General features: G+C 41.6%; 1 protein-coding gene across 1 annotated transcript in view; it reads left to right on the top strand.

Moving 5' to 3' along the window:
• LOC136874660 (alkaline phosphatase) overlaps positions 1–27,353 on the top strand; it is a 744,425-nt gene that overhangs the window by 414,766 nt on the left and 302,306 nt on the right. The window contains exon 2 of the mRNA XM_067148292.2: positions 7,543–7,775. Coding sequence (XP_067004393.2) covers positions 7,543–7,775 — 233 coding nt within the window. The remainder of the gene's footprint in view (positions 1–7,542; positions 7,776–27,353) is intronic.

A 27,353-nucleotide genomic window follows, 5' to 3' on the forward strand; every position in this document is an offset into this window, starting at 1 on the left:
CATTAGCGCTCGTGGTTGTGGTTAAGTCACTGCCTGCTCGATCTGCATCCGATGGCTGCTTATACTGCCTGCTCATTAGAACATTTTAACATGGCACTAAATGAAACACTCCGTTTACAAATACCCACAGCAGGTGGCAGCACCAACCGGCTCCAGACCTGTCGGAATGAAATAGCGGGAAATAGGATAGACTGTACTTGTTTTCAGTGAAAATGGTGTACTGCTGCGTGCCTTTCTGCAAATCAAAGAAAGGGAAACCAGAATGCCGTGATATTTCATTCCATGATATACCTTCAAGTACACAATTGCGTCGAAAGTGGTTAAGTATTATATCCAGGGAAGGAAACAGCAAGGGAAGTAAATGGAATCCTTCTGATTATTCCGTGGTTTGCAGTCTACATTTCGTAAATGACGATTTCAAAGTGACCAGCAAAACGCGAAAAAAAAAAAAAAAAGAAAAAAAAAAGATCTGTACCCAGCCCTTTCCCTGATTATCCAGCTAAAAAACAAACGCTAATTTCAGCGATGATTAAGAGAAGGGATTCAAGCACAGAGACGTCTAGCAAGAGCTCTTCAAACACCATTGCAGAAAATGGTAAGCGTAAGGTTTGAAGTATTACATATTAAGTAATATAATATCTGGGGACACTGTACTGTTAATGTGAAGGTACAAAACAGAATAATATGCTGTCATAGATTCCATTGTCCGCCTCTGTGGTGTAGTGGTTAGTGTGATTAGCTGCTAACGCCGGAGGCCCGGGTTCGATTCCCGACTCTGGTACGAAATTTGAAAAGTGGTGCGAGGGCTGGAACGGGGTCCACTCAGCCTCGGGAGGTCAACTGAGTAGAGGTGGGTTCGATTCCCACCTCAGCCATCCTGGAAGTGGTTTTCCGTGGTTTCCCACTTCTCCAGGCAAATGCCGGGAGCTTCCTTCATATTTCCTTGTCTATCCCTTCCAAGCCCCTGTTCAGCATAGCAGGTGAGGCCGCCTGGGCGAGGCACTGGTCATCCTCCCCAGTTTCATCCCCCCGACCCAGAGTCTGAAGCTCCAGGACACTGCTCTTGAGGCGGTAGAGGTGGGATCCTTTGCTGAGTCCGAGGGAAACGCCAACCCTGGAGGGTAAGCAGATTAAGATTCCATTACGAGTCTTTTGCTAGCAGTATAAAATCGTGTCAATATACTGCTCTTTTTATTACTATTATTATTTACGGAAGTAGGGCCTATTTAGTTAATTGGTTAATGCCAGTGGCTCGGGGGCTGGGGTGTGTGTGACATCTTCAGAATTAGAAATCATCCTAGGTAGGGCTTTCATCTTCACAGATATGCAAGTCGCCTAATAGTCCGTCTATTATTATTATTCCCTGAGTATGTACTTGATTTACTGGAAGATTTTCGTGAGCCCCCTGAGTCAGTGTGTGTCAGGGATTAGTGTGTGGTTATTTGGTGCGTGTAATCGAAGAAAAAAACAGAATGCAGCACGTGCTTGAATAACGTTTCTACCTCATTTAATTCATCTCCACTGATAGCTGCGCTAGCCCTAGCAACGATTTATTGGCCTAATTATGAGGCTTAAGAAATTTGTTGAGGCGGCTCTATCGTACTGCAAGAAATCTGCAAGTCTGCTCCAGATTATAAAAAACCATGTTCTACCTTCTTTGTGCCAATGTAAATTTTTAAAGTGTTTTAGTAACAATAAGCACCAAGAACTTGTGTCAGAAACTGTGGTGGCCAAAGTCGTGAAACCTCTACTTAGTAATGTAGGGAAGTACCATACAGACAAAGTTTCCAGGTTTCCTTGTTCGTCGAAACCTCTTTCTCGAAAAGTGCTGAAGCTATAACTCTCTAGAGCACCACTTTATACGTAAAATTATTTAATATTTCTCTTACTTTCAGATTTTAAATTTTGCTGGTATGCTTATCTAGTCGTATTCACGCGGTTAATGGGTACGTTTGGTGCTGCCATCTAGCGGCAGATTGTTTGTAAGGCGTGTTACACGTTTGTGTATGGAATGAGCAGGCAGTTTAAGCAGCCATCGGATGCAGATCGAGCAGGCAGTGGGTTAAGTAAAACTCTGCATTGAATCACATTAGCGCTCGTAGTGGTGGTTAAGTAAAACTCTGCATTGACTCACATTAGCGCTCGTAGTGGTGGTTAAGTAAAACTCTGCATTGAATCACATTAGCGCTCGTAGTTGTGGTTGTTGTTGTTGTTGTTGTAGGAGAGGTTATGGGCTCTATTATTTCACCCAGCCACTACACTTATTATCGTGATATTACACTTATAATGCGAAATCACACGCAATTAGTCCACTACGAAGGTCACACGCAATGAATTTCACTACGAAGGTCTCAAGAACAGTTGAGCATCGGGTCTATGTACACATCTTAAGTAACGCGAAACATAACAAAGGAAGTGCGTAGAAGCAAAAAACAGTGGAAGCAGGAGTATGTAACGGTGCGAACAATAAACAGACAGTAATTTACAAATGAAGATGAGAGTCATCCAAATATTGATTGATAGCATGTATTAGAGCAGGAGACATATCGGTAAGCAAGCAGGAGACGTTGGTGGGGAGAGCTTTCTGAAGACTGAGAAGACGAGAAATAAAAGCCGGACGAAAAGAATCATACACAGGGCATTGGAATAATAAATGATTTACATCAGCACTCAGAGTACCACATATACAGGAGGAGTGGGGGGAGAGGTTAAAACGATGTTTATACAGAGGAGTAAGAGCATGGTTAAAGCGAAGACGAATAATGTTGGTAATGTGACGGCGAGAATAGTTACCCTTCAAATACCAAGGAAGCAATGCATTGAATCACATTAGCGCTCGTGGTGGTGGTTAAGTGAAACTCTGCTTTGAATCACATTAGCGCTCGTGGTTGTGGTTAAGTAAAACTCTGCATTGAATCACATTAGCGCTCGTAGTGGTGGTTAAGTGAAACAATGCATTGACTCACATTAGCGCTCGTGGTGGTGGTTAAGTGAAACAATGCATTGACTCACATTAGCGCTCGTGGTAGTGGTTAAGTGAAACTCTGCATTGAATCACATTAGCGCTCGTGGTTGTGGTTAAGTCACTGCCTGCTCGATCTGCATCCGATGGCTGCTTAAACTGCCTGCTCATTCCATACTCAAACGTGTAACACGCCTTACAAACAATCTGCCGCTAGATGGCAGCACCAAACGTACCCATTTACCGCGTGAATACAACTAGATACGCATACCAGCAAAATTTAAAATCTTAAAGTAAGAGAAATATTAAAGAATTTTACGTATAAAGTGGTGCTCTAGAGAGTTATAGCTTCAGCACTTTTCAAGAAAGAGGTTTCGACGAACAAGAAAACCTGGAAACTTTGTCTGTATGGTACTTCCCTACATTACTAAGTAGAGGTTTCACGACTTTGGCCAGCACAGTTTCTGACACAAGTTCCTGGTGCTTATTGTTACTAAAACACTTCAAAAAATTACATTGGCACAAAGAAGGTAGAACATAGTTTTTTTATGATCTGGAGCAGACTTGCAGATTTCTTGCAGTACGGTAGAGCCGCCACAACAAATTTCTGAAGCCTCATAATTAGGCCAATAAATCGTTGCTAGGGCTAGCGCGGCTATCAATGGGGATGAATTAAATGAGGTAGAAACGTTATTCAAGCACGTGCTGCATTCTGTTTTCTCTTCGATTACACGCACTAAATAACCACACACCAATCCCTGGTAAGCAGTTTCCGAAGTGACACACACTGACTCAGGGGGCTCACGAAAATCTTCCAGTAAACCAAGTACATACTCAGGGAATAATAATAATAATAGACGGCCTATTAGGCGACTTGCATATCTGTGAAGATGAAAGCCCTACCTAGGATGATTTCTAATGCTGAAGATGCCATACACACCCCAGCCCCCGAACCACTGGAATTAACCAATTAACTAAATAGGCCCTACTTGCGTAAATAATAATAGTAATAAAAAGAGCAGTATATTGACACGATATTATACTGCTAGCAAAAGACTCGTAATAAAATCTTAATCTGCTTACCCTCCAGGGTTGGCTTTTCCCTCGGACTCAGCGAAGGATCCCACCTCTACCGCCTCAAGGCCAGTGTCCTGGAGCTTCAGACTCTGGGTCGGGCGGATGAAACTGGGGAGGATGACCAGTACCTCGCCCAGGCGGCCTCACCTGCTATGCTGAACAGGGGCCTTGGAAGGGATGGACAAGGAAGGGTGAAGGAAGCTCCCGGCCTTTGCCTGGAGGAGAAATGGGAAACCACGGAAAACCACTTCCAGGATGGCTGAGGTGGGAATCGAACCCACCTCTACTGACCTCCCGATGCTGAGTGGACCCCGTTCCAGCCCTCGTACCACTTTTCAAATTTCGTAGCAGAGTCGGGAATCGAACCCGGGCCTCCGGCGTTAGCAGCTAATCACACTAACCACTACACCACAGAGGCGGACAATGGAATCTATGACAGCATATTATTCTGTTTTGTACCTTCACATTAACAGTACAGTGTCCCCAGATATTATATTACTTAGTATGTAATACTTCAAACCTTACACTTACCATTTTCTGCAATGGTGTTTGAAGAGCTCTTGTTAGACGTCTCTGTGCTTGAATCCCTTCTCTTAATCATCTCTGAAATTAGCGGTTGTTTATAAGCTGGATAATCAGGGAAAGGGCTGGGTACAGATCCTGTTTTTAATTTTCGCGTTTTGCTGGTCACTTTGAAATCGTCATTTACAAAATGTAGACTGCAAACCACGGAATAATCAGGAATCCATTTACTTCCCTTGCTGTTTCCTTCCCTGGATATAATACTTAACCACTTTCGACGCAATTGTGTACTTGAAGGTATAACATGGAATGAAATATCACGGCATTCTGGTTTCCCATTCTTTGATTTGCAGAAAGGCACGCAGCAGTACACCATTTTCACTGAAAACAAGTACAGCCTATCCTATTTCCCGCTATTTCATTCCGACATGTCTGGAGCCGGTTAGTGCTGCCACCTGCTGTGGGTAATTGTAAACGGAGTGTTTCATTTAGTGCCATGTTAAAATGTTGTAATGAGCAGGCAGTATAAGCAGCCATCGGATGCAGATCGAGCAGGCAGTGGGTTAAGTAAAACTCTGCATTGAATCACATTAGCGCTCGTGGTTGTGGTTAAGTAAAACTCTGCATTGAATCACATTAGCGCTCGTACTGGTGGTTAAGTGAAACAATGCATTGACTCACATTAGCGCTCGTGGTAGTGGTTAAGTGAAACTCTGCATTGAATCACATTAGCGCTCGTAGTGGTAGGAAAAGGCAAACTGCTAATCTAACTGACCGGATAACGATGATTAAGGGAAAGGTTGTAATTTTTAGGAATAAATAACGAATATTTCCTCATTTAATTTTATGTTATTTACCTAAAATTCGTAGCTCATATCCCTAGGTTGTTTTCAACACAGAGTTATTCATAAAAAGGCATAACTACGATAATAAGCTGGTAAACAGCGTGTTTCGCTATTGTAATGTATTCTGTAGCAAAAGAAGATTTACTTATTCGATTATTGTTAGCACTGTTGCGGGACAGAGCCTCATTAGGTTCTTTCCAACACAGTCCCTGTACCAGTATATGATCTCCTTGCGCATGCGCAATACGAAGAATCCTTTCCAACACAGTCAAAATTGCGTTCATGTATTCGTCCGTGTACTGCAGTCAGGCGTTCCAACGAACTCTTCGCATCGATCCCTGACGGTCGGAACTATTCCGCAGTCTAAAGCATGTACTGAGCCGTACATTTCTTTGACATGCGCAGAAACACTGTATCGTTGCTTCCTGCTGTACGCTGATTTCTTTGGAGTTCCTTAATCAGCTATTTTTATGCGCATTGCGCGCTCTTCTCCCATTAATAAATGAATCAGCTGTTTGGTTACTGAGGTTAGGATGGATAGTGACGACGAATTTTTACACTCTTCATCCAGTGAAGAAGAGGTACTATTTTTCGCAAAAAAGAAAAAGAAATGACAATTATTTAGGTGACGGTAATTAAACATCTTTCTTTAGTTATTTATGTATTGTTACATTAGTCCTATAGTTTATGAAGGCACAAAAGCTGAAACAAAAGGTGAAACAAAATATAACTGAAATATGATGTATTTTTCAGAAGAAACTGTTCCTCAGTATAATGAAAATGAGTTTTTCGAGCATTTCCGCATTAGCCGAGGAGTTGCTCAAGATATTACAAATCGATATGAAAGAAATGAACATCATAAAAGACATTACGGGCAATATGGGAAAATATCGGCATTACACCAGGTTAGTATATTAATAGTATTTGCGTTACTCCTATTCCTTGGAGTTCATGAACGAGAATCCATTCCAACACAACCCAATCGTGTATCAATCCCGGAACCGATACGAAGTCAGCGCATGCGTATAGAGCGGTACATGGATGCGTCCATGTACTGACAGCAAACTGCGTGTTGGAAAGAACCTGTTGTCGTCCCTCTCTGTTTCGCTGTCCAGTTAGCTCAATACAAGTCGACTGAATTCAGTCGCACTCACATCACCGCAATATGGTAGCGAATAAAAATATAAGTTTTTTTGTCACTGCGTACATCTTCCATACCTATCGCAATTGAAACATTTAGGTCGTTCGTTTGATGTTGGATCTCCGTTCATTAGCCGCGCGTACGGATGAGTTTGATGACCTGTGTCCAGGATTTGGATACGCTCCCATGGTACAGTATTATCGTGGTATTTGCCAGGAGTGAGTACAGAAAAACCGGAGGAAAAATCTACACTAAGGATACGAAACTTGGATTTCCGGATAGTTTACTTTCCTTTTTCAATGTGGAGTTAAGTGAACTTTAGGCTGCAAAGGTGGCCACTGGAATGATTTTGTAAGTTGCTGTATACAACATTATTTTGTTCCAGTGAGTGTCACTAGTGGTTTCTAATTATGAATAATGTCCGACTCGTTGGCTGAATGGTCATCGTACTGGCCTTCGGTTCAGAGGGTCCCGGGTTCGATTCCTGGCTGGGTCGAAGATTTTAACCTTCATTGGTTAATTCCATTGGCCCGGGAAATGGATGTTTGTGCTGTCCCCAACATCCCTGCATAACACTATCCTCCACCACAGTAACACGCAGTTACCTACACAAGGCAGATGCCGCCCACCTTCATCGGAGGGTCTGCCTTACAAGGGCTGCACTCGGCTAGAAATAGCCACACGAAATTATTATTAGCGGGCGAGTTGGCCGTGCGGTTAGGGGCGTGCAGTTGTGAGCTTGCGTCCGGGAGATAATGGGTTCGAACCCCACTGTCGATAGCCCTGAAGATGGTTTTCCGGGATTTCCCATTTTCACATCAGAAAAATGTTGGGGCTGTACCTGAATTAAGGACACGGCCACTTCCTTCCCACTCCTAGGCCTTTCCTATCCCATCGTCGCCATAAGGCCTATCTGTGTCGGTGCGACGTAAAGCAGATATTAAAAAAAGAAAGAATATCACTTTCACTATATCTATTGTTTCTTCCTTCAACAGATCGTGAATTCTGGTACGAGATGGCCCGAGCTGCGATACGTCGCCGCGTTCAGGACATTGGTGGCGCCGCAGATGGACACTACAGAGCCAAGAACGTGATTCTCCTGGTGGGAGATGGCATGGGAGTGGCCACAGTGACTGCTGCTAGGATCATGAGTGGTCAGAGAAGAGGGCAAAGTGGCGAAGAGCACGAGCTGGCCTGGGACAGGTTTCCAGCCGTGGCTTTGGCAAGGGTGAGTAGAATAGAATTGAGTATTTTTATTTTTCCCATTTTCACAAGACCACAGCCTTTTCTACTTTTTCATTTCTAGCCCCTCCTCATCTTGGTATCGCCGAAAACCTGTTATATGGTATATTTTCCTCTCCAAATCATACATGACCAGAAATTTTGGAGAGAATATTCATTTAATGTAACCTTTACTAATTCATGCAGTTGGTTATTTTTAATTGACAATTAAAAGTTTTACAATTATTATAAAACAAATTAATCTGTATTTCATCCCATACATTTATTTGTTGATCTATATATTTTAAAAAAATATGAGCCGGGCTGAGTGGCTCAGACGGTTGAGGCGCTGGCCTTCTGACCCAAACTTGGCAGGTTCGAACCTGGCTCAGTCCGGTGGTACTTGAAGGTGCTCAAATACGTCAGCCTCGTGTTGGTAGATTTACTGGCACGTGAAAGAACTCCTGCGGGACTAAATTCCGGCACCTCGGCGTCTCCGAAAACCGTAAAAGTAGTTAGTGGGACGTAAAACAAATATTATTATTATTATTATTATTATTATTATTATTATTATTAAAAAGATATGAAAACTAAAGTCAGTCAGTCCGGTCATTCTATCCGGTCGAAATCCTTCATTCTTTTTTTTAACTGAAAGGTATTCATGCACAGATTTGTCATCAGGCACTATAAATCACTTAACTTCCGCCTTCCTCAAATTATTTATCTCTTTAGAGCAATCATATCATTGGTTCTAATTGTTTGTCTTGGTTTAAAAACACTCGGTGGATCAAGAGCTTTCTTTTGAGGTAATAACTACTTAAATTGGTAGATTCAGAGAAAAGTTATGAGTACATTTGTCTTCATGACGAAGATCTTTGAAGGACTTTTTAACAGTTCGGCGCGTAGTGTTGTTCCAAGGAACGTTTAATTCAATTTATTTGTGTGATGTATTTTAAGGCCGGCCCCGTGGTGTAGGGGTAGCGTCCCTGCCTCATTTCCGGAGGCCCCGGGTTCGATTCCCGGCCAGGTCCGGGATTTTTACCTGGACCTGAGGGCTGCTTCGAGGTCCACTCAGCCTACGTGATTAGAATTGAAGAGCTATCTGACGGTAAGATAGCGGCCCCGGTCTAGAAAGCCAAGAATAACGGCCGAGAGGATTCGTCGTGCTGACTACATGACACTTCGTAATATGCAGGCCTTCGGGCTGAGCAGCGGTCGCTTGGTAGGCCAAGGCCCTTCAAGGGCTGTAGTGCAATGGGGTTTGGTTTGATTTGGTTTTTGATGTATTTTAATCTATACTAGCAGTTTTCCGCTCCGCCCGCAATGTACAAAGTATGGTGTTGTTCGTTACTATCCTCACGTATGTATTTGCAAAGTTTCGAGTTAATGAAATGAAGCACATGATCTGCTGTGGTAATAGAATGTAATATTGTGTCAACAAAACACTTGAAAATACATCACACAAAGGAATTGAAATAAACGTTCTTTGGAACAACACTACGCGCCGAACTGCTAAATGGTCCTTCAAAGATCTTCGTCATGGAGACAAATGTACTCATAACTTTTCTCCGAATCTACCAATTTAAGCAGTTATTACCTCAAAAGAAAGCGCTTGATCCACTGAGTGTTTTTGGACCAAAACTAACTGCGTACCTCAATCAGAACTAAAGATATGATTGCTTCAATGAGAAAAAAAGTTGAAGAAATGAGACGTCAAATTAAATGTGCACTCATAACTTTCCTCAGAATCAACCAATTTGAATAGTTAAGAGCTTAAATGAAAGAGCTTGATCCACTGAGTGTTCTTAGGCCAAAATGAACTCCGTATCTCAATTAAAACCAAAGATATGATTGCTTCAAAGAGACAAAAAATTGAAAAATCAAATAATTTGAGGAAGGCGGAAGTTAAGTGATTTATAGTACCTGATGACAAATCTGTGCATGAATAACTTTCAGTTGAAAAAAATGAAGGAAATCGACGGGATAGAATGGCTGGATTGACTGACTTTAGTTTTCATAAATTTTAATATATAGATTTCATCCCATACATTTATTTATTGATATATCGTAATAATTAATCATTCAGTAGACTTCATGAACTACTGTATTATCTAGGCTTCAACTGCGTTGTAGATTCTAGAATACATACTCATGCATCTTTTGGGGGGTATATGAAATCTAAGGTGTATCGCAGAAAAGTGGAAATCCTGAAAGACCTTCTGAAATATGTCTTGGAAGCTGCTCAGGACATCAGCCAAAACCACGAGGTACTAAGGCGGGTTCAAGAGAATTTTCTTCTTCTTCCCACCGGGCGAGTTGGCCGTGGGGTTAGGAGCGCGTGGCTGTGAGCTTGCATCCGGGAGATAGTGGGTTCAAATCCCACTGTCGACAGCCCTGAAGATGGTTTTCCATAGTTTCCCATTTTGATACCAGGTAAATAACGGGGATGTATCTTAATTAAGGCCACGGCCGCTTCCTTCCAACTCCTAGGCCTTTCCTATCCCATCTTCGCTATAAGACCTATCTGTGTCGATGCGGTAAAGCCACTAGCAAAAAAAAAAAAAAAATTCTCACAAGGTGCTGAGCATGTACTACCGCCAATGGAGGACATTTCGAACACATGCTGCAACAATGTGCACCATTTCCCACGACCAGTCTGGTCCGGGGTGTAACTCTCTGAAAGGCACATAAATGCTTTGCCGTTGTGTTTTCATTTCTTCTATTAAAAAGGTAAATTGTCTGACTCCTCGGCTGAATGGTCAGTGTTGATGTCTTCGTTTCAGAGAGTTCAACGTTAAACTAAGTGGTTTAGATCGGGTCTTCTTGCCGGCCAGGCGGTAGGACCCTGTAATAATTAAGAGGGGAATTCCTCAAGGCAGTATTATTGGAACTTTGTTTTCTTATATATATCAATGATATGTGTAAAGAATTGGAATCTGAGGTAAGGCTTTTCGCGGATGATGATATTCTGTACAGAGTAATAAATAAGTACCTAGCTGTTAATATAAGGAAAGATCTTCAATAAGGTAATCACATAAATAGGATTGTAAATAAAGGGTGTATATATATGCACATGGTTATGAGGGTGCTTAGGGGTTGTAGTAAGGATGTAAAGGAGAGGGGATATAAGTTTCTGTTAAGACCCCAACTAGAGTATGGTTCCAGTGTATGGGACACTCACCAGGATTACTTGATTCAAGAACTGGAAAAAATCCAAAGAAAAACAGCTCGATTTGTTCTAGGTGATTTCCGACAAAAGAGTAGCGTTACAAAAATGTTGCAAAGTTTGGGCTGGAAAGACTTAGGAGAAAGTAGGTAAGCTGCTCGTCTAAGTGGTATGTTCCAAGCTGTCAGTGGAGAGATAGCGTGGAATGACAGTAGTAGACGAATAAGTTTGAGTGGTGTCTTTGAAAATAGGAAAGATTACAATATGAAGATAAAGTTGGAATTCAAGAGGAAAAATTGTGGAAGTATTCGTTTATAGGAAGGGGAGTTATGGATTTGAATGACTCACCAAGGGAGATGTTCAAAAAATTTACATTTTCATTGCAATTATTTAAGAAAAGCCTAGGAAACCAACAGATAGGGAATCTGCCACCTGGGCGACTGCCCTAAATGCAGATCAGTAGTGACTGATTGAGGGCCAAAACGCCCAATCTATCACTGCGGATAGGTAGCGTTCAGGTGTCCGCACACTGGGTTGGTAATATGCAGGGTTGCTCCATCATGTTGGAACCACATCTTCTGTCGGGTATGGCCCATCCTCGAGTAATAGTGGTAGAGTGCCTTCCACAAACTGTAGATCAGATATGCCAGTCATTCCAAGAGGTAATACTACAGGTCCTGTGATAATGCCCTCAAACATCCCTGTACAAACATTAATGGTTAACCGAAGCTGGTTGTGGAAACGACTCGTAGCATGGGGATTGTTCACCGACCACAGGTGTTGCGAAAATATAAGATATCACTCGTAAGCGAGGCATCATCTGTTGTCTTTGACGATGGACCCATTCACAGAAGGACATGCGTGGTGCATCTTTCTCTACGGTTAGTGCTCAGCTCGCTGCAGATGGTATGGATGTTGCTAGTCTTGACATGATATTCATTGGACTGTCCTATGGAACACTCCTACCACTGCTACGACTTGGGGAGTACTCCTTCCAGGGTCCTAATATGCGGTCCTCTGCACGAAGATCACGTCTAGGCCCATAAGCTTCACGCCTGGGTATGACATTCCCAGTGTCAGCTATTCCCTGTATAGCTGCTACAACACAACCTCTCACTAGAAGAAACGAGAATGAAGTGAAGCTATTGACCTAGATAAGTCAGACTGTGTTCTAGGACAGACAGCCTCTCACTAGAAGAAACGAGAATGAAGTGAAGCTATTGACCTAGATAAGTCAGACTGTGTTCTAGGACAGACAACCTCTCACTAGAAGAAACGAGAATGAACTGAAGCAATTTACCTAGAAAGGTCAGACTGTGTTCTAGGATAGACAACATTTCACTGGAAGAGACGGGAATGAAGTGAAGCTATTGACCTACAAAGGTCAGATTGTGTTCTAGGATAGACAACCTCTCACTAGAAGAAACGAGAATGAAGTGAAGCAATTGATCTAGAGAGGTCAGACTGTATAGTATGATAGACAACATCTCACTGGAAGGGAAGAGAAACAAGTGAAGCTATTGACTTCGAAAGGTCAGATTGTGTTCTGGGATAGACAACATCTCACTGGAAGAGACAGGAATGAAGTGAAGCTATTGACCTAGAGAAGTCAGATTGTATTCTAGGATAGACAGCCTCTCACTTGTAGAGACGAGAATGAAGTGAAGCTATTGACCTGGAGAGGTCAGACTGTATACTAGGATAGACAGCCCCGCACTGGAAGGGACGAAATGATGTGCTGAGAAAACGTAGACAGGCGACGTTATCTACATCACCAGTTTATTTCATCTTTCTATATTCCTTAGAAATAAACTAGAAGTGAGAGGTGAGAGATTCAGCCTGAGCGATCATCGGGTAACTGGACGTCATTCAGAGCCAACCATCCGTCCCCTCCGTCCTACGTACACTTTTTATACCTTTCTGGAAGGGTTTTAAAATTGACAGGAGCGCTAGTATGTACACGTAGCTCACCTCCAACGGGGGAATGCACGAAGGGCTGTGCCACCTCGGGATGAGGGTACGAATTTACTTTTACGAAAAATGTTCAAAATTGTGCTGGGATGAATTGAAAGTGAGGAGACGAACTGCTCGACTAGGTAATATAATCCGAGCTGCAAGTAGCGAGATAAGTGGAATTACATTCGTAGACAAATATGCTTGAATGGAGTTTTTTGAAGTAAAAATATTAATAATATGAAGATAAAGAAATCAGGAAGAGAGATTAGGGTGAAAATTAATTGATAGTAAGAGGAATTGTGGACTGGAATAATTGATTAAGAGAAATGTTTTATGTGTGTCCAACTTTTTTTTAATGGTCATTGGATACTCTGTTTTAAGTTTAATTGTAATAATGAGCTAGTTATTTTAGTATAGAATTTATATATTGTTGAATATTCCGATGTGTTGCCATATGCTAAATAAAATAATAATAAATCTTTGAAATCATTTAAAAATATACTAGGTAGAGTCTGGACAACAGCCCTTAATACAGATCAATGGTGATTTATTGAATGGTTGCTAAATAAATTATGCTATTTCATTTTACTGCTATACTACTGAAAGCAAGTATTGTCACGGGGGTATCTCCCAATTGCACTCAGTTTATTAATAATTACATAGTAATCCTTCGTTCGATATCATACTTTAAGAAATGACTTGATCATATCCATAGGTGATCGCAACAACTGAGTTTTAAGTCAACCCAGTCATGTCATCGTCTTTGAAGTGCCAGTTCTCAAAGTTTCTGTCTGCTAATGTTCTGTCAACTCAACTTGCATATGCTGCTGGGAGATGCCTGTGGGACTATTCATCTAACATGTTTGACGTTAGGGAATTCATGGTTCTAAGGAAAGTTTACACATGAATTCCTTCTTCTCAACAAAACGTTTGAGGTCATCTGTCAAAGAGAAACTCATATTGCGCTATGACTTTGCATAGAGTTCTTGTGAGCGAATGGTCATACACTGTAATATTCCAAACTTCAATGAGGGTTTACGTACATAAGCGGTTCAGGACTTGTTCTCGTCAGAAAATATTCAAAAGGCAATAGGAATATAACAGGTATTTTATTTGCTTGATGTAAAGAAATCTAAATAATATGTTTTTTTAGTCATGGTTATTTCGCTAAGTTCTACAAAAGGTAACTGAGTAAATTCACCATAGACCTAATATGTATAGCAGTAGCAAACACGAGTAAAATAGTTGTTTATTCCAAAACTAGCATAAACAAAAATAAAAATTTATACTTATTAGTACGCATCGTTTTGACGTATATGATTTTTATTGAAAATCCACAGCCTGTTTCCTGTCATTCGACCGGGTCAGGAATGGAATGAATGAAGCCCCATCTAGCGGCGAGGATAGGAACTGTGCTGGCTGTCGAAGTCTGACGCACTCCTTTGGTGCAATGATTAATGAATGACAGATGAAATGAAATGATATTCTAGAGGGTTTCTGCAATGAAATATGGCAGAAGAAAGCGGAGTACCCGGAGATAAACCTGCCCCGCCTCCGCTTTGTCTAGCACAAATCTCACATTGAGTGAGCGGGATTTGAAATACAGAACACAGTGGCGAGAGGCCGGTGTGCTGCCGGCTGAGCCACGGAGGCTAAATGATTTATTACTTTGATTATTTTGTTACTTTCAATGCTTAAGATTCCGGGTTGGTGGATGGCACAAATAGTGCCAAAACAATAAAAAGACCATATTATATATAAAACAAAGTATTTTTTTCCCTTTTAGAGCTTCCGGTTAAATTATATCCTTCCATTTAGAGCTAAAATATAGCCTATAGTATGTTTGACTTTCCAAGACTTGAACAACCCACGTACTATTGACCATGGGAGGAGCACGGTTTCAGAAGATCGAGTCCTACACTTTAAGCGATTGTCCTTGTGCCTTGTTGATGCACTTAGCGAAACTCAAACAAACGGGGAACTGCAGACGTCTAAATTGAAAAGACATATTCGAAGGTGTGATTTGAATTGGAGGAATGAATACTACTTCGCCTGCGGCATGTCCAGTCAGGATGGAGGGCACGTCATATCGAAAGACATGTACATTGGGGTAATTCTTGTAATCGTTGCTTGTTGATGACGTTGGCAGCTTCATACCTTGGAGCAAAAATTGATCTTTGACATAGCCATGTATGACTTGTGAAATACTGTGCTCACGTATGTTAAAAATTTCGTCTCTCTGCGTGCCAAAGATTTGGCTGGGCATCGCACGCATACACAGACAAACAATCCGGATATCACGGACTAAACGAAAATTGCTTTCTATACATACATACATACATTATCATTATAGACTGATATGCCTTTCAGCGTTCAGTCTGCAAGCCTCTGAGAATTTACTAAACGTCGCCACAATCCTCGATTTGCAACTAGTGTTGTGGCCTCATTTAGTTCTATACCGCTTATCTTTAAATCGTTAGAAACAGAGTCTAACCATCGTCGTCTTGGTCTCCCTCTACTTCTCTTACCCTCCATAACAGAGTCCATTATTCTCCTAGGTAACCTCACATGACCCCACCACCGAAGCCGGTTTATGCGTACAGCTTCATCCATCGAGTTCATTCCTAAATTAGCCTTTATCTCCTCATTCCGAGTACCCTCCTGCCATTGTTCCCACCTGTTTGTACCAGCAATCATTCTCGCTACTTTCATGTCTGTTACTTCTAACTTATGAATAAGATATCCTGAGTCCACCCAGCTTTCGCTCCCGTAAAGCAAAGTTGGTCTGAAAACAGACCGGTGTAAAGATAGTTTCGTCTGGGAGCTGACTTCCTTCTTACAGAATACTGCTGATCGCAACTGCGAGCTCACTGCATTAGCTTTACTACACCTTGATTCAATCTCACTTACTATATTACCATCCTGGGAGAACACACAACCTAAATACTTGAAATTTTCGACCTGTTCTAGCTTTGTATCACCAATCTGACATTCAGTTCTGTTGAATTTCTTACCTACCGACATCAATTTAGTCTTCAAGAGGCTAATTTTCATACCATACTCATTGCACCTATTTTCAAGTTCCAAGATATTATACTGCAGGCTTTCGGCACAATCTGCCATTAAGACCAAGTCGTCAGCATAGGCCAAACTGCTTACTACATTTCCACCTACCTGAATCCCTCCCTGCCATTTTATACCTTTCAGCAGATGATCCATGTAAACTACGAACAGCAAAGGTGAAAGATTACAGCCTTGTCTAACTCCTGTAAGTACCCTGAACCAAGAACTCATTCTACCATCAATTCTCACTGAAGCCCAATTGTCAACATAAATGCCTTTGATTGATTTTAATAATCTACCTTTAATTCCATAGTCCCCCAGTATTTCGAACATCTTTTCCCTCGGTATCCTGTCATATGCTTTCTCTAGATCTACGAAACATAAACACAACTGCCTATTCCTCTCGTAGCATTTTTCAATTACCTGGCGCATACTGAAAATCTGATCCTGACAGCCTCTCTGCGGTCTGAAACCACACTGGTTTTCATCCAACTTCCTCTCAACGACTGATCGCACCCTCCCTTCAAAGATGCCAGTGAATACTTTGCCTGGTATACTAATCAATGAGATACCTCGATAGTTGTTGCAATCCTTCCTGTTCCCTTGCTTATAGATAGGTGCAATTACTGCTTTTGTCCAATCTGAAGGTACCTTACCAACACTCCACGCTAATTTTACTACTCTATGAAGCCATTTCATCCCTGCCTTACCACTGTACTTCACCATTTCAGGTCTAATTTCATCTAATCCTGCTGCCTTATGACAATGGAGTTTTCTTACCATCCTTTCCACTTCCTCAAGCATAATTTTACCAACATCCTTTTCCTCCTCCCCATGAGCTTGGCTGTTTGCAACACCACCATGATGATTTCCTTTTACATTGAGAAGATGTTCAAAATATTCCCTCCACCTCTCCAGTGATTCCCTGGGATATATTATGAGTTCACCTGAATTACTCAAAACACTGTTCATTTCCTTTTTCCCTCCCTTCCTAAGATTCTTTATTACTGTCCAGAAAGGTTTCCCTGCTGCTTGACCTAGCCTTTCCAGGTTATTACCAAAATCTTCCCATGACTTCTTTTTGGATTCAACAACTGTTTGTTTCGCTCTGTTTCTTTCATCTACGTACCAATCCCTGTCTGCCTTGGCCCTTGTTTGGAGCCATTTCTGATAAGCCTTCTTTTTACGTTTACAGGCTGCTCTCACTTCATCATTCCACCAAGATGTTCGCCTTTTCCCATCTTTACACACAGTTGTTCCTAGCCATTCCCTTGCTGTTTCTATTACAGCATCCCTGTATGCCACCCATTCACTTTCTATATCCTGAACCTGCTTACTGTCTACTGTTCGAAACTTCTCGCTAATCATATCCATGTACTTCTGTCTAATTTCCTCGTCCTGGAGACTTTCTACCCTTATTCGTTTGCAGACAGATATCACTTTCTCTACCCTAGGCCTAGAGATACTTAGTTCACTACAGATCAGACAGTGGTCTGTATCATCGAAAAATCCACGAAAAACGCGTACATTCCTAACAGATTGCCTGAATTCAAAGTCTGTTAAGATATAGTCTATTATGGATCTGGTACCCCTAGCCTCCCATGTGTAGCGGTGGATAGCCTTATGCTTGAAGAATGTATTCGTAACAGCTAAACCCATACTAGCACAGAAGTCCAGCAAACGCTTCCCATTCCCATTAGCTTCCATATCTTCCCCACATTTACGAATCACCCTTTCATATCCTTCAGTTCTATTCCCAACTCTCGCATTGAAATCGCCCATTAGCACTATTCTATCTTTGCTGTTGACTCTGACCACGATGTCACTCAATGCTTCATAAAACTCTTCAACTTCATCCTCATCTGCACCCTCACATGGTGAATACACGGACACAATTCTTGTCCTAATTCCTTCCCACTGACAAATCTACCCATATCATTCGCTCATTTACGTGCCTAACAGAAACTATGTTGCGTGCAATGGTATTCCTGATAAAGAGCCCTACCCCAGACTCTGCCCTTCCCTTTCTAACACCCGTCAAGTACACTTTATAATCTCCTATCTCGTCCTCATTATCTCCCCTTACCCGAATATCACTTACTCCTAGCACATTCAGATGCATCCTCTTTGCTGACTCAGCCAGTTCTACCTTCTTTCTTCCATAAGCCCCATTAATATTGATAGCTCCCCATCGAATTCCATTTCGTTCGCCAAGTTGTTTCCAAGGAGTCCCTCGCCTGTCAAATGGGAGTGGGACTCCATTACTCCCATAGGTCCGAGGCTTGCTTAAAGTGTTCTGAGCTCGGTAAATTCATGAAGCAGAATGCTACCCTACTTGCACATAGTCCAAGTGAGGATCTCTCCTCTAACGGGTTATGGACCACCGGTGAATTGTATAGTCCTAGCCGTCCGAGCACAAGGAGGGCCACGACTCAGAATATGTCCGTGATGCCCACTCCCATTCCATAGCAACTGGTATCCCGACTCTCAGGACCACTTACTAGGCCACTCAGCCGTTGCCCATGGTTCACGAACTAGGACGTGACTACAGTAACCCACAAACATGAACCAAAATGGTACCTTGACTAATATATGAGTTACTATTTCTGGTTTATTATTTCCTTCTTTATGTACTTCATGTTTCCTCAAAATAAAATTAATAAAATATGATTGAGTCAGAAAGAAAATAAGGTTCACGTTTTATTGCTGGTATAGCGAATTCCTCGTACCTAACATTTTAAGTGAATGGCACGAAAATGAAATAAATAAATAAATAAATAAATAAATAAATAAATAAATAAATAAATAAATAAATAAATAAATAAATAAATAAATAAATAAATCGATGAAAGGTAAGGTAAATAAGATATAAGTAAATACATAAATGAGGAACGAAATTAATAAAAAACGATTAAATGTAATATAAATAATTAATGAAAGCATGTTAAATCTCTACATATATGTGGTTGGAAATCGCACACATAGGCCTACACACAGAAAAACACTTCCGGATATCACGGTCTGAATGTGGCTCCTGCTGTCGGGGATTAAAAATGGCTTCCTATGCCATGGATTTAAAATGGCTCCTTGACTTGTATTTCCCATCTTATGTAGGTTGCCTAGCAACAGTTAAATCTGTACATTTAATCCTGGTGTCAGCACGATGGATTGTCATACCCCAACAACTTTCGCCGGGTTTTCGTTTATAACTACTCAACAAAAGCAAAAATGAAATATCTGACTTCGAGGTGTATTTGGAACCCCTCCCATCTACCTATGTTAATCATTTCAGATTTTTGCGTGCCGTAGATTTGGCTGGACATCGCGCACACATAAACACTTCCTTTTATTATTGTAGATCACAGTGTTTTTTAAAAAAGTCCTTAAACAGATGACATTTTTAAAGTCGTGTCTTTCAATGCCTAATTGTTATGGGAACGCTGACAATATGTGAGAATAGTAACTCATTTTTAATATCTGTAGTGAAATATTACTCTGGAATTTAATGAGGACATCGTCGAGTAAAGTGACGCAGTCTGTCAGTGGTTTTCCTTCTATTTCCAAGACAGGGTGTTCGATCCTCGGTGAGGTCAGGGACAGTTGAGGATGTTTAAATGAGACAACTCCTTATCGTGATCTTCCGGGACGTTAACGAACTCTTGCAGGTCGAAGTTTCGATAACCTGGCGTATTTTAATAACTGTATTAATTGAGGAGACGTTAAAGTAACAGTCGTTCCCATCATCTTGGTAAGTATTAAGACATTATTATTATTATTATTATTATTATTATTATTATTATTATTATTATTATTATTTTGCTAGTGACTTTACGTCCCACCGACATAAATAGGTTTTATGGCGACGATGGGATAGGGAAGGCCTAGGAGTTGAAAGGAAACGGCCGTGGCGTTAATTAAGGTACAGCCCCAGCATTTGCCTGGTTTGAAAATGGGAAACCACGGAAAAACCATCTTCAGGGCTGCCGACCGTGGGATTCGAACCGACTATCTCCCGGATGCAAGCTCACAGCCGCGCGCCTCATATCGCACGGCCAACTCGCCCGGTATATTATTATTTAAAGATATGAAGAAAAATCATCATAAAGAGTCGGTTAAACCATCACTGGTGATAAAAGTAAATAAGCTATGTACATCTATTTAATTTACTTTCATAACGCTGTTTCCACTCATTAATGTTCATGGTCTATGAGAGCACTATGGTTGCATAGAGCATAGCGCAGATAATATCACTACGGGTGTGTTAAAAGAAATAGGGAATTCAAGTATACCAATAATATCTGTAATCAAATATGAAAAAAATTGAAAATGGCCATCTGATTGGAAGAAATGAACATTTGTGCCCATTCACAAAATTGCGGCACTACAAATGTGACAGCCAAACCACAGTTGTTTTAAATTCCTATGTCAATAAAACTGTGCTGCATGTTTTGAAAGAAAGGTTGTATAACTTTTTTTTCTTTTACGAGTTGCTATACGTCGCACCGACACGGGTAAGTCTTATGGCGACGATGGGACAGTAAAGGCCTAGGAGTGGGAAGGAAGCGGCCGTGGCTTAATTAAGGTACAGTCCCAGCTATTTGCCTGGAGTGAAAATAGGAAACTACGGAAAACAATCTTCAGGGCAGGCGACAGAGGGATTGGAACCTACTATCTCCCGAATACTGGATACTGGCCGCACTTAAGCGACTGCAGCTATCGAGCTCGGTGTCTCAAGGCAAATTCCTTGCGAAGAAGCTGATTTTGTGGAAGGAAAGCGTACCAGGGTACATATTATAAAGTAACTGACTGAGAAGGGCAGGGAATTCGATATTCCTGTGGTTGTATGTGACCTAGACTACAAAAAGGCCTTCGATTCTGCCAAATGGCAAAAACGGTGGCAGTCCTTGGAAAAAAAAGGAAACTCTTAAACGTCTGTAGGAGTCCAAAACAGCTAGTGTTAACGTAAACAAGAAACATTCTGACGTTTTGAGACTGCAAAAAGGAGTTTCTCACACGGTAATATGTCCGGTTTCAGCTTCCTATTCACAACTCATTTCAGCATCAGAATAATCCCTATAAATATTACTGCAATATTCTTTCCATTGTTACAGAACTTTTTCAAAGTCGTGGATCTCGTTACAAGATGCATCTGCTACTGTCCATGATCTGGGTTTAAAGTCCCTTGATGGATCAGGGGTTTCATTTTGATGATTATGGCATTCGGTCTATTTACATAAGTTACTTTATTTATGTTTATCTTGACGGCACCGCTATCTGTATATTCCTTGACATTCCCTCTCTCTTCCCTTGGCCTCTCATCACACTTTCTTTCTTAATCAGTTTACCCTCCAGGGTAGTTTTTTCCCTTGGACTCAGCGTGGGATCCCACCTCTACCGCCTCAAGGGCAGTGTCCTGGAGCGTGAGACATTGGGTCGGGGATACAACTGGGGAGGAGGGCCAGTACCTCACCCATGCTGCTTCATCTGTTATGCTGAACAGGGGCCTTGTAGAGAGATGGGAAGATCGGAAGGGACAGACAAGGAAGAGGGAAGGAAGCAGCCGTGGCCGTAAGTTAGGTTTCCATCCGGAATTTGTCTGGAAGAGAAGAACCACGTCGAGGATGGCTGAGGTGGGAATCCAACCCCCTATAATCCGTTGATCTCCCGATGCAGAGTGGACCTCGTTCCAGCCCTCGTACCACTTTTGAAATTTCGTGGCAGAGCCTGCAATCGAACCCGGGCCTCCGGGGGTGGCAGCTAATCACACTAAGCACTACACCACACACGAGGTTTTCCCATCGCACTGCTCTTCAAAATGTACACACAACACATCCTGCTACCAATCGCCAGAGGAACATGCAATAGTGACTACATCCCTCCACATTGGATTGATGTCAGCGAGGCCATCCGATCATAAAACAGGGCCAAGTGCACCCATTCATCACATTTCGCGGGCAGAACCTCATCAGCGTGTGGGAAAACATGAAAAGAAATAGAAAACTCAATAAAACAAGAAGGAATCTTTTAGCAGTCTTGTTCCGTTCATCGTGACCATACGCAAGGTACTCGAAGATCAGAACGACAGAGGTAGGAAGGAGGGCTGATCACTATTCCGCCCTTCCCTTTTTAGAATGTTTCACGCAGCGCTAAGCCCTGCCGTTTAACTATTGTGGTATGAAGGAAAGTATTGTTTGTAGATGATAGGACATGCTCTTTATATAGCCATAATAATAATAATAATAATAATAATAATAATAATAATAATAATACACTTACACAAACTGGCAAGCTGAAAACCCTAACCAAAGCTCTTCACGAAAATCAGATATCCATAATGGCCCTACAGGAAACAAGGTACCCAGATGAAGAGATTTTTGAATACGAAGGCTACCGATTTTTCAAGAGCAAAGCGCAAAGAGGAATCCTCAATGGAGCTGTGTTGCTTGGAACCGCGTTTGCTGTTAGAACCAAGATCCTTAAATCGGTTGCAAATTTCGAACCTGTGAATGACAGATTGTCTATACACACAATTAAATGGGCGAAGAAAACCTACGCCCTAGTTAATGCACATGCTCCTACAAACGATAAGAACAGGTCTGACCCAGACGAAGTTGATAATTTCTGGGACCTACTGGATGAAAAATTAAACAAAATCCCCAAACACCATGTCAAGCTTCTTTTGGGTGACTTCAATGCCCAACTAGGTCGTGAACAGAAGTACAAGAAAGTTATAGGAAATTACCCTGCTCACAAAAGAACCAATCCCAACGGCAAAAGACTGGTATCCATTTGCGAAAATCACAACCTGCAGGTCATGTCGACCCACTTTCACCATCTACCCAGAAAGCAAATGACTTGGCGTTCTCCCGTCCAAGCTCTCGGAGAGTTCCAAATTGATCATGTTGCAATCTCCAGGAGAAACAGCCCTGAGATTATGAATGTCAAGGTAAAGAAAGGCATCAATGTGGTCTCAAATCATTGTATGTCTCTTATCAAATTCAAACCAATTCCCGCAAACACAAGGAAGACAGCCAAACAGATCACACGCTACGACAATGATAAAGTTCGGCAAAGGGTGGAGGAGTTCCAGGAGAAGGCTAGACCAAAGGACTGTGACTTTAACAACGCCAAAAGTCTCCTTGTTGAGGCCGCCAAAGACGCTGCAGAAATCAAGAGAAGCAAAAAGCATGTCTGGTGGAATGGTACCTGCGAATCAGTCCTCCAAGAAAGACTCAATGCGTGGAAACAGTACTACTCTACGAAATCAGAAAATGATTGTGAAACCTACAAAACCCAAAGTGCCCAAGCAGCTAGGGTGTTCAGAACTGAGAAACGTAAATACGAAAATTCTCTCATTGAAAAGATAGAGCAAAACTTTAGGAATAATGAAAGCAGAGAGTACTACAGAGCCTTCACACGCAAACTCACTGGCTATAAACCACCACCTCTATGCTTTGAGCGAAAGGACGGCACACTGGCGACGTCAAATGAAGAAAATAGCAGCATTCTGGAAGATTACTTCAAGAATTTACTAAATTGCTCTAAACCGCAAAGCGCCATTGAGACCAAGGAACCCTTACTCAGGTACCCAGATTCGAGACCACCCGACAGAGATTAAATCAAGCGCCACATTGCCCGTCTCAAAAATAACAAAGCGCCGGGGGAAGACTCAGTAGTAGCAGAACTATGGAAATATGCACCAGAGGAATCACTTGATATCCTGCAAAAGCAAATAGAAGAAATTTGGAACAAGGAGACCCTACCCGAAGATTGGAAAATAGCTTTGATCCATCCATTACACAAAAAAGGCAGCATGAAGAACATCAACAACTACAGAGGAATATCTTTGCTACCCGTGACTTACAAAATTCTATCACTTGCCATCCTGGAGCGTTTGGAAGCACAAGTCGAACATCAAATAGGTGAATACCAAGGAGGGTTCAGAAAAGGTCGCTCAACAGCTGAACAGATCCAAAATCTCAAAACGATCATCAGATATTGTACACTAAGGTCCAAGCAGTATGTGTCTGTCTTTGTGGACTTTAAGAAAGCGTATGACTCCATTGACCGGGAAGTCCTGCTAAACATCTTAAATGAATTTGGAGTTGATTTGAAGCTGCTGGCATTAATTAGAGCCACCCTGACCGATACAAAATCCAAGGTGAAGTTCCACGGATCTCTCTCGCATTCCTTTGACATCAAAACAGGAGTCCGACAAGGTGAGGGGCTATCCCCGATACTCTTCAACTGTGTTCTTGAAAAGATTATCAGAACCTGGCGGCTGAGATTACGGGAAACCAACTACAGTCCATTGAGAATAGGAACCAAATCCAAGGGGATCGCAACAGACTGCTTAGCATTTGCCGATGATATTGCTGTTCTCTCAAACGACAGAGAAACCGCTAGAGCTCAAGGTGAAATTTTAAAGGAAATTGCCGAACAAACTGGTTTCCAGATATCGTTTGAGAAAACAGAAGTAATGACTAACATCAATGAGGCTCCACCAAAACTCCATACAAAATACGGGGACATCACCCGAACAGACAAATTCAAATACCTGGGTGAGATCATCATGAAAAATGGCCTGGACAAAGAAGCACTTCAGGAGCGAGTACGCAAACTGGAAATAGCCTACCAAACATCCCGCACAATCTACAACAAAAAATGCCTTTCCCAAAACACCAAGATACGTCACTATGAAACAGTTCTGAAACCAGTAGTTCTATATGCAGCCGAAACCCTGTCTCTAAATGCCAACAAAGGACTCCTTGAGGAACTGGAGAAAAGAGAACGCAAAATTGTGAGAGGAATCTTGGGATCAAAGTACAGAAATGGAATCCATCAAAAGAGATCCTACAAGGAAGTCTACAGCAAGATAGAGAAAATTGCCGACACAATCAGACAAAGACGGGCACGATTTTACGGTCATCTGAAAAGAATGTACGGAAGAAATTTAACTAAAGAAATCTTTCACTTTTTTGATTCAAACCCCAAAACCACAATTCCCCGGTTTAGAAATACCAAAGAAGACCTGCAAATGCTACATATCTCAGCTGAAGACGCTCTTAACAGAGATCTCTTCCGCAAGAAAATATTGACAAACGAGCTAAACCGAGACGAGCAACCGAAGAGAAGACACGGTGCCCCTTAGACCGAGGAGCGTAAGCAGGCCCACTCACAAAGAATGAGGGAAATCTGGGCTCTAAAGAAGGCCAAGTTCAGTGTCAAAGGCAACAAGACTTAACGTGGTCCTTGATGGCCCCAGCGAATTATATATATATAAAATAATAATAATAATAATAATAATAATAATAATAATAATAATAATAATAATAATAATAATAATAATGAGACCGAAACTCTTCGATATGTACTGGCGTTCTGCAGGAGCATCGAATTACTGCGTAGCAATCGTCACCATCGAGTAAGGACATCAACTGCTCAACGCCTGAGGCAGCGTAGATGAGAGGTGCACGAAGACGTTCATTGTTTCTCTATCGACTACTTAACGAGAAGAGTGGACATCACAACCATCTATAAGAAAGAGAATAAAGCGTTGATGTTACATCCTACCATTTGCTTCGCGGGGGGGCCTGTAACAGGCTCAGGATGTTAATCTGAAAATACAAGCCATGTGTGTCATATTTATCAGCCAAATATAATATTTCTCTTGGTCAATGAGTGGTCAGAGGCCTCCTGTATGGACACAGAGGAACCCTGCCGAAGAACACAAGCACTATCCTCCAAATTTGTTTATGGGATAGAGAAAATCTTATTACAGATCGTAAGAGATTTTCTGCAAATTATACAGTTGCATTTATCCTTGAAATCGTAATCTCCTTACGATAAATTTTCCAGAAAATATATTATTTCATTATTATATTACATATTTCAAGTTATGTATTCAGGACACTTATGATCACCCTCACTGGAGGACGGATGATTTATTTCTAACAAATCTCACTACTTCTAGTATGTTATGAAAAGAGCCTATAGCCCCAATGGCATTTATTTAGACGTATGTTTACGAATCGAGCATAATCGAGTTTCATAATTTTCATACTTAATTACCAATGCAGGCAAGATGCATACGATTATCTTTGTTCGACCTTAATCAATGTCTACGTTTAGAGTGTACACAGTATATCTTACTTTGTTACTTTATTGATAATGAAAGGATGACCGTTCAGCTCGTTCTTGACTACTGCGACAAATGGCAGGTATAACTTAATACATATTGATAATGAGTTTTCCTGACTAGTTCGACAGACGGCATGCACAAAGCAGGTCTCTGGTTTGGAAATTTTAACCTAGAAGGAAGACACATTAAAACACAGGAAATGGGGGCTCAATTTTTCTCCAGTTCATGAACTTCGCGTATAATTTCTCATACATCTTCCTTGAGTTTCACGGAAATTGTTAGTAACAGTCAACGCCTCTGCCATAATTTCCAACTGTTTCAGTCATTCGAAATCTGTATCACTTTCTAAACTCGTGCTTTCCACATTAGATTGCTGCGATTGCTGTTTATGAGGCTGAAGGACTGTACCGTGTATACCGATATTAATCAATATCCGATATAGTTAGTTGGAATAGCAACTGTACTTTAATATACCGGTATGTCAGTCTCATATAATAGCGTATTACGGAACAAACACATTATCAAAATACATTAGTGGTGGTGGTGGTGATTATTTTTTAAAAGGAAGTACGACTAGGCAACCATCCTCTATATAACACTAATCAGAGAGAAAAAATAGAAGGGGTCTGACACTTCGAAAAATGAAAGTATTGGCCAAAGGAAGACAAGGGCCACGAAGGGCATGAAAATGAAAGACTCCCGAGGTCTCCATACGTAACACCGTCGGTGGTGAAAAGAACAAGAGTTGACCAAGGGAGGTCGGATAGGATAGATGAAAGTGAGAAAAATGGCAGAAGAAAAAGGAGGCAACGCTAGGACTCAGCTGATGGCCCCGTGGTTGCCAACCCACGATCCAAAGTTCAGAGCCCCTGAGGCCCCTTTTAGTCGCCTCTTACGACAGGCAGGGGATACTGTGGGTGTTATTCTACCGCCCCCACCCACAGGGGGATCAAAACACATTAAGGGAAATGTAAGCGATTTTGTTATTTTTGTCTTAGTGCTGAGACCAAGGTGGCCTAATTATCAATTGGCATTGTCACTGACTTCTCACTAATGTGGCTGCGGATCGAACACCAGTCAATGCACTGGAGAATTTTGAAATGAAAAGTCACGTCCCCGTAGTTCGGATTCCACGTAAAATTTGATGACCCGTGGCTATGACCACATTATCAAACTTGTTTTACTTGAGTTCAGGTTTACCTCTCTTAAAACCGCTTGAAACGAATCACAAAATGTGTAGCAATGATTCTCATCGACAT

Source organism: Anabrus simplex, chromosome 5, assembly GCF_040414725.1.
Source record: "Anabrus simplex isolate iqAnaSimp1 chromosome 5, ASM4041472v1, whole genome shotgun sequence".
Taxonomy (NCBI): Eukaryota; Metazoa; Arthropoda; class Insecta; order Orthoptera; family Tettigoniidae; genus Anabrus; species Anabrus simplex.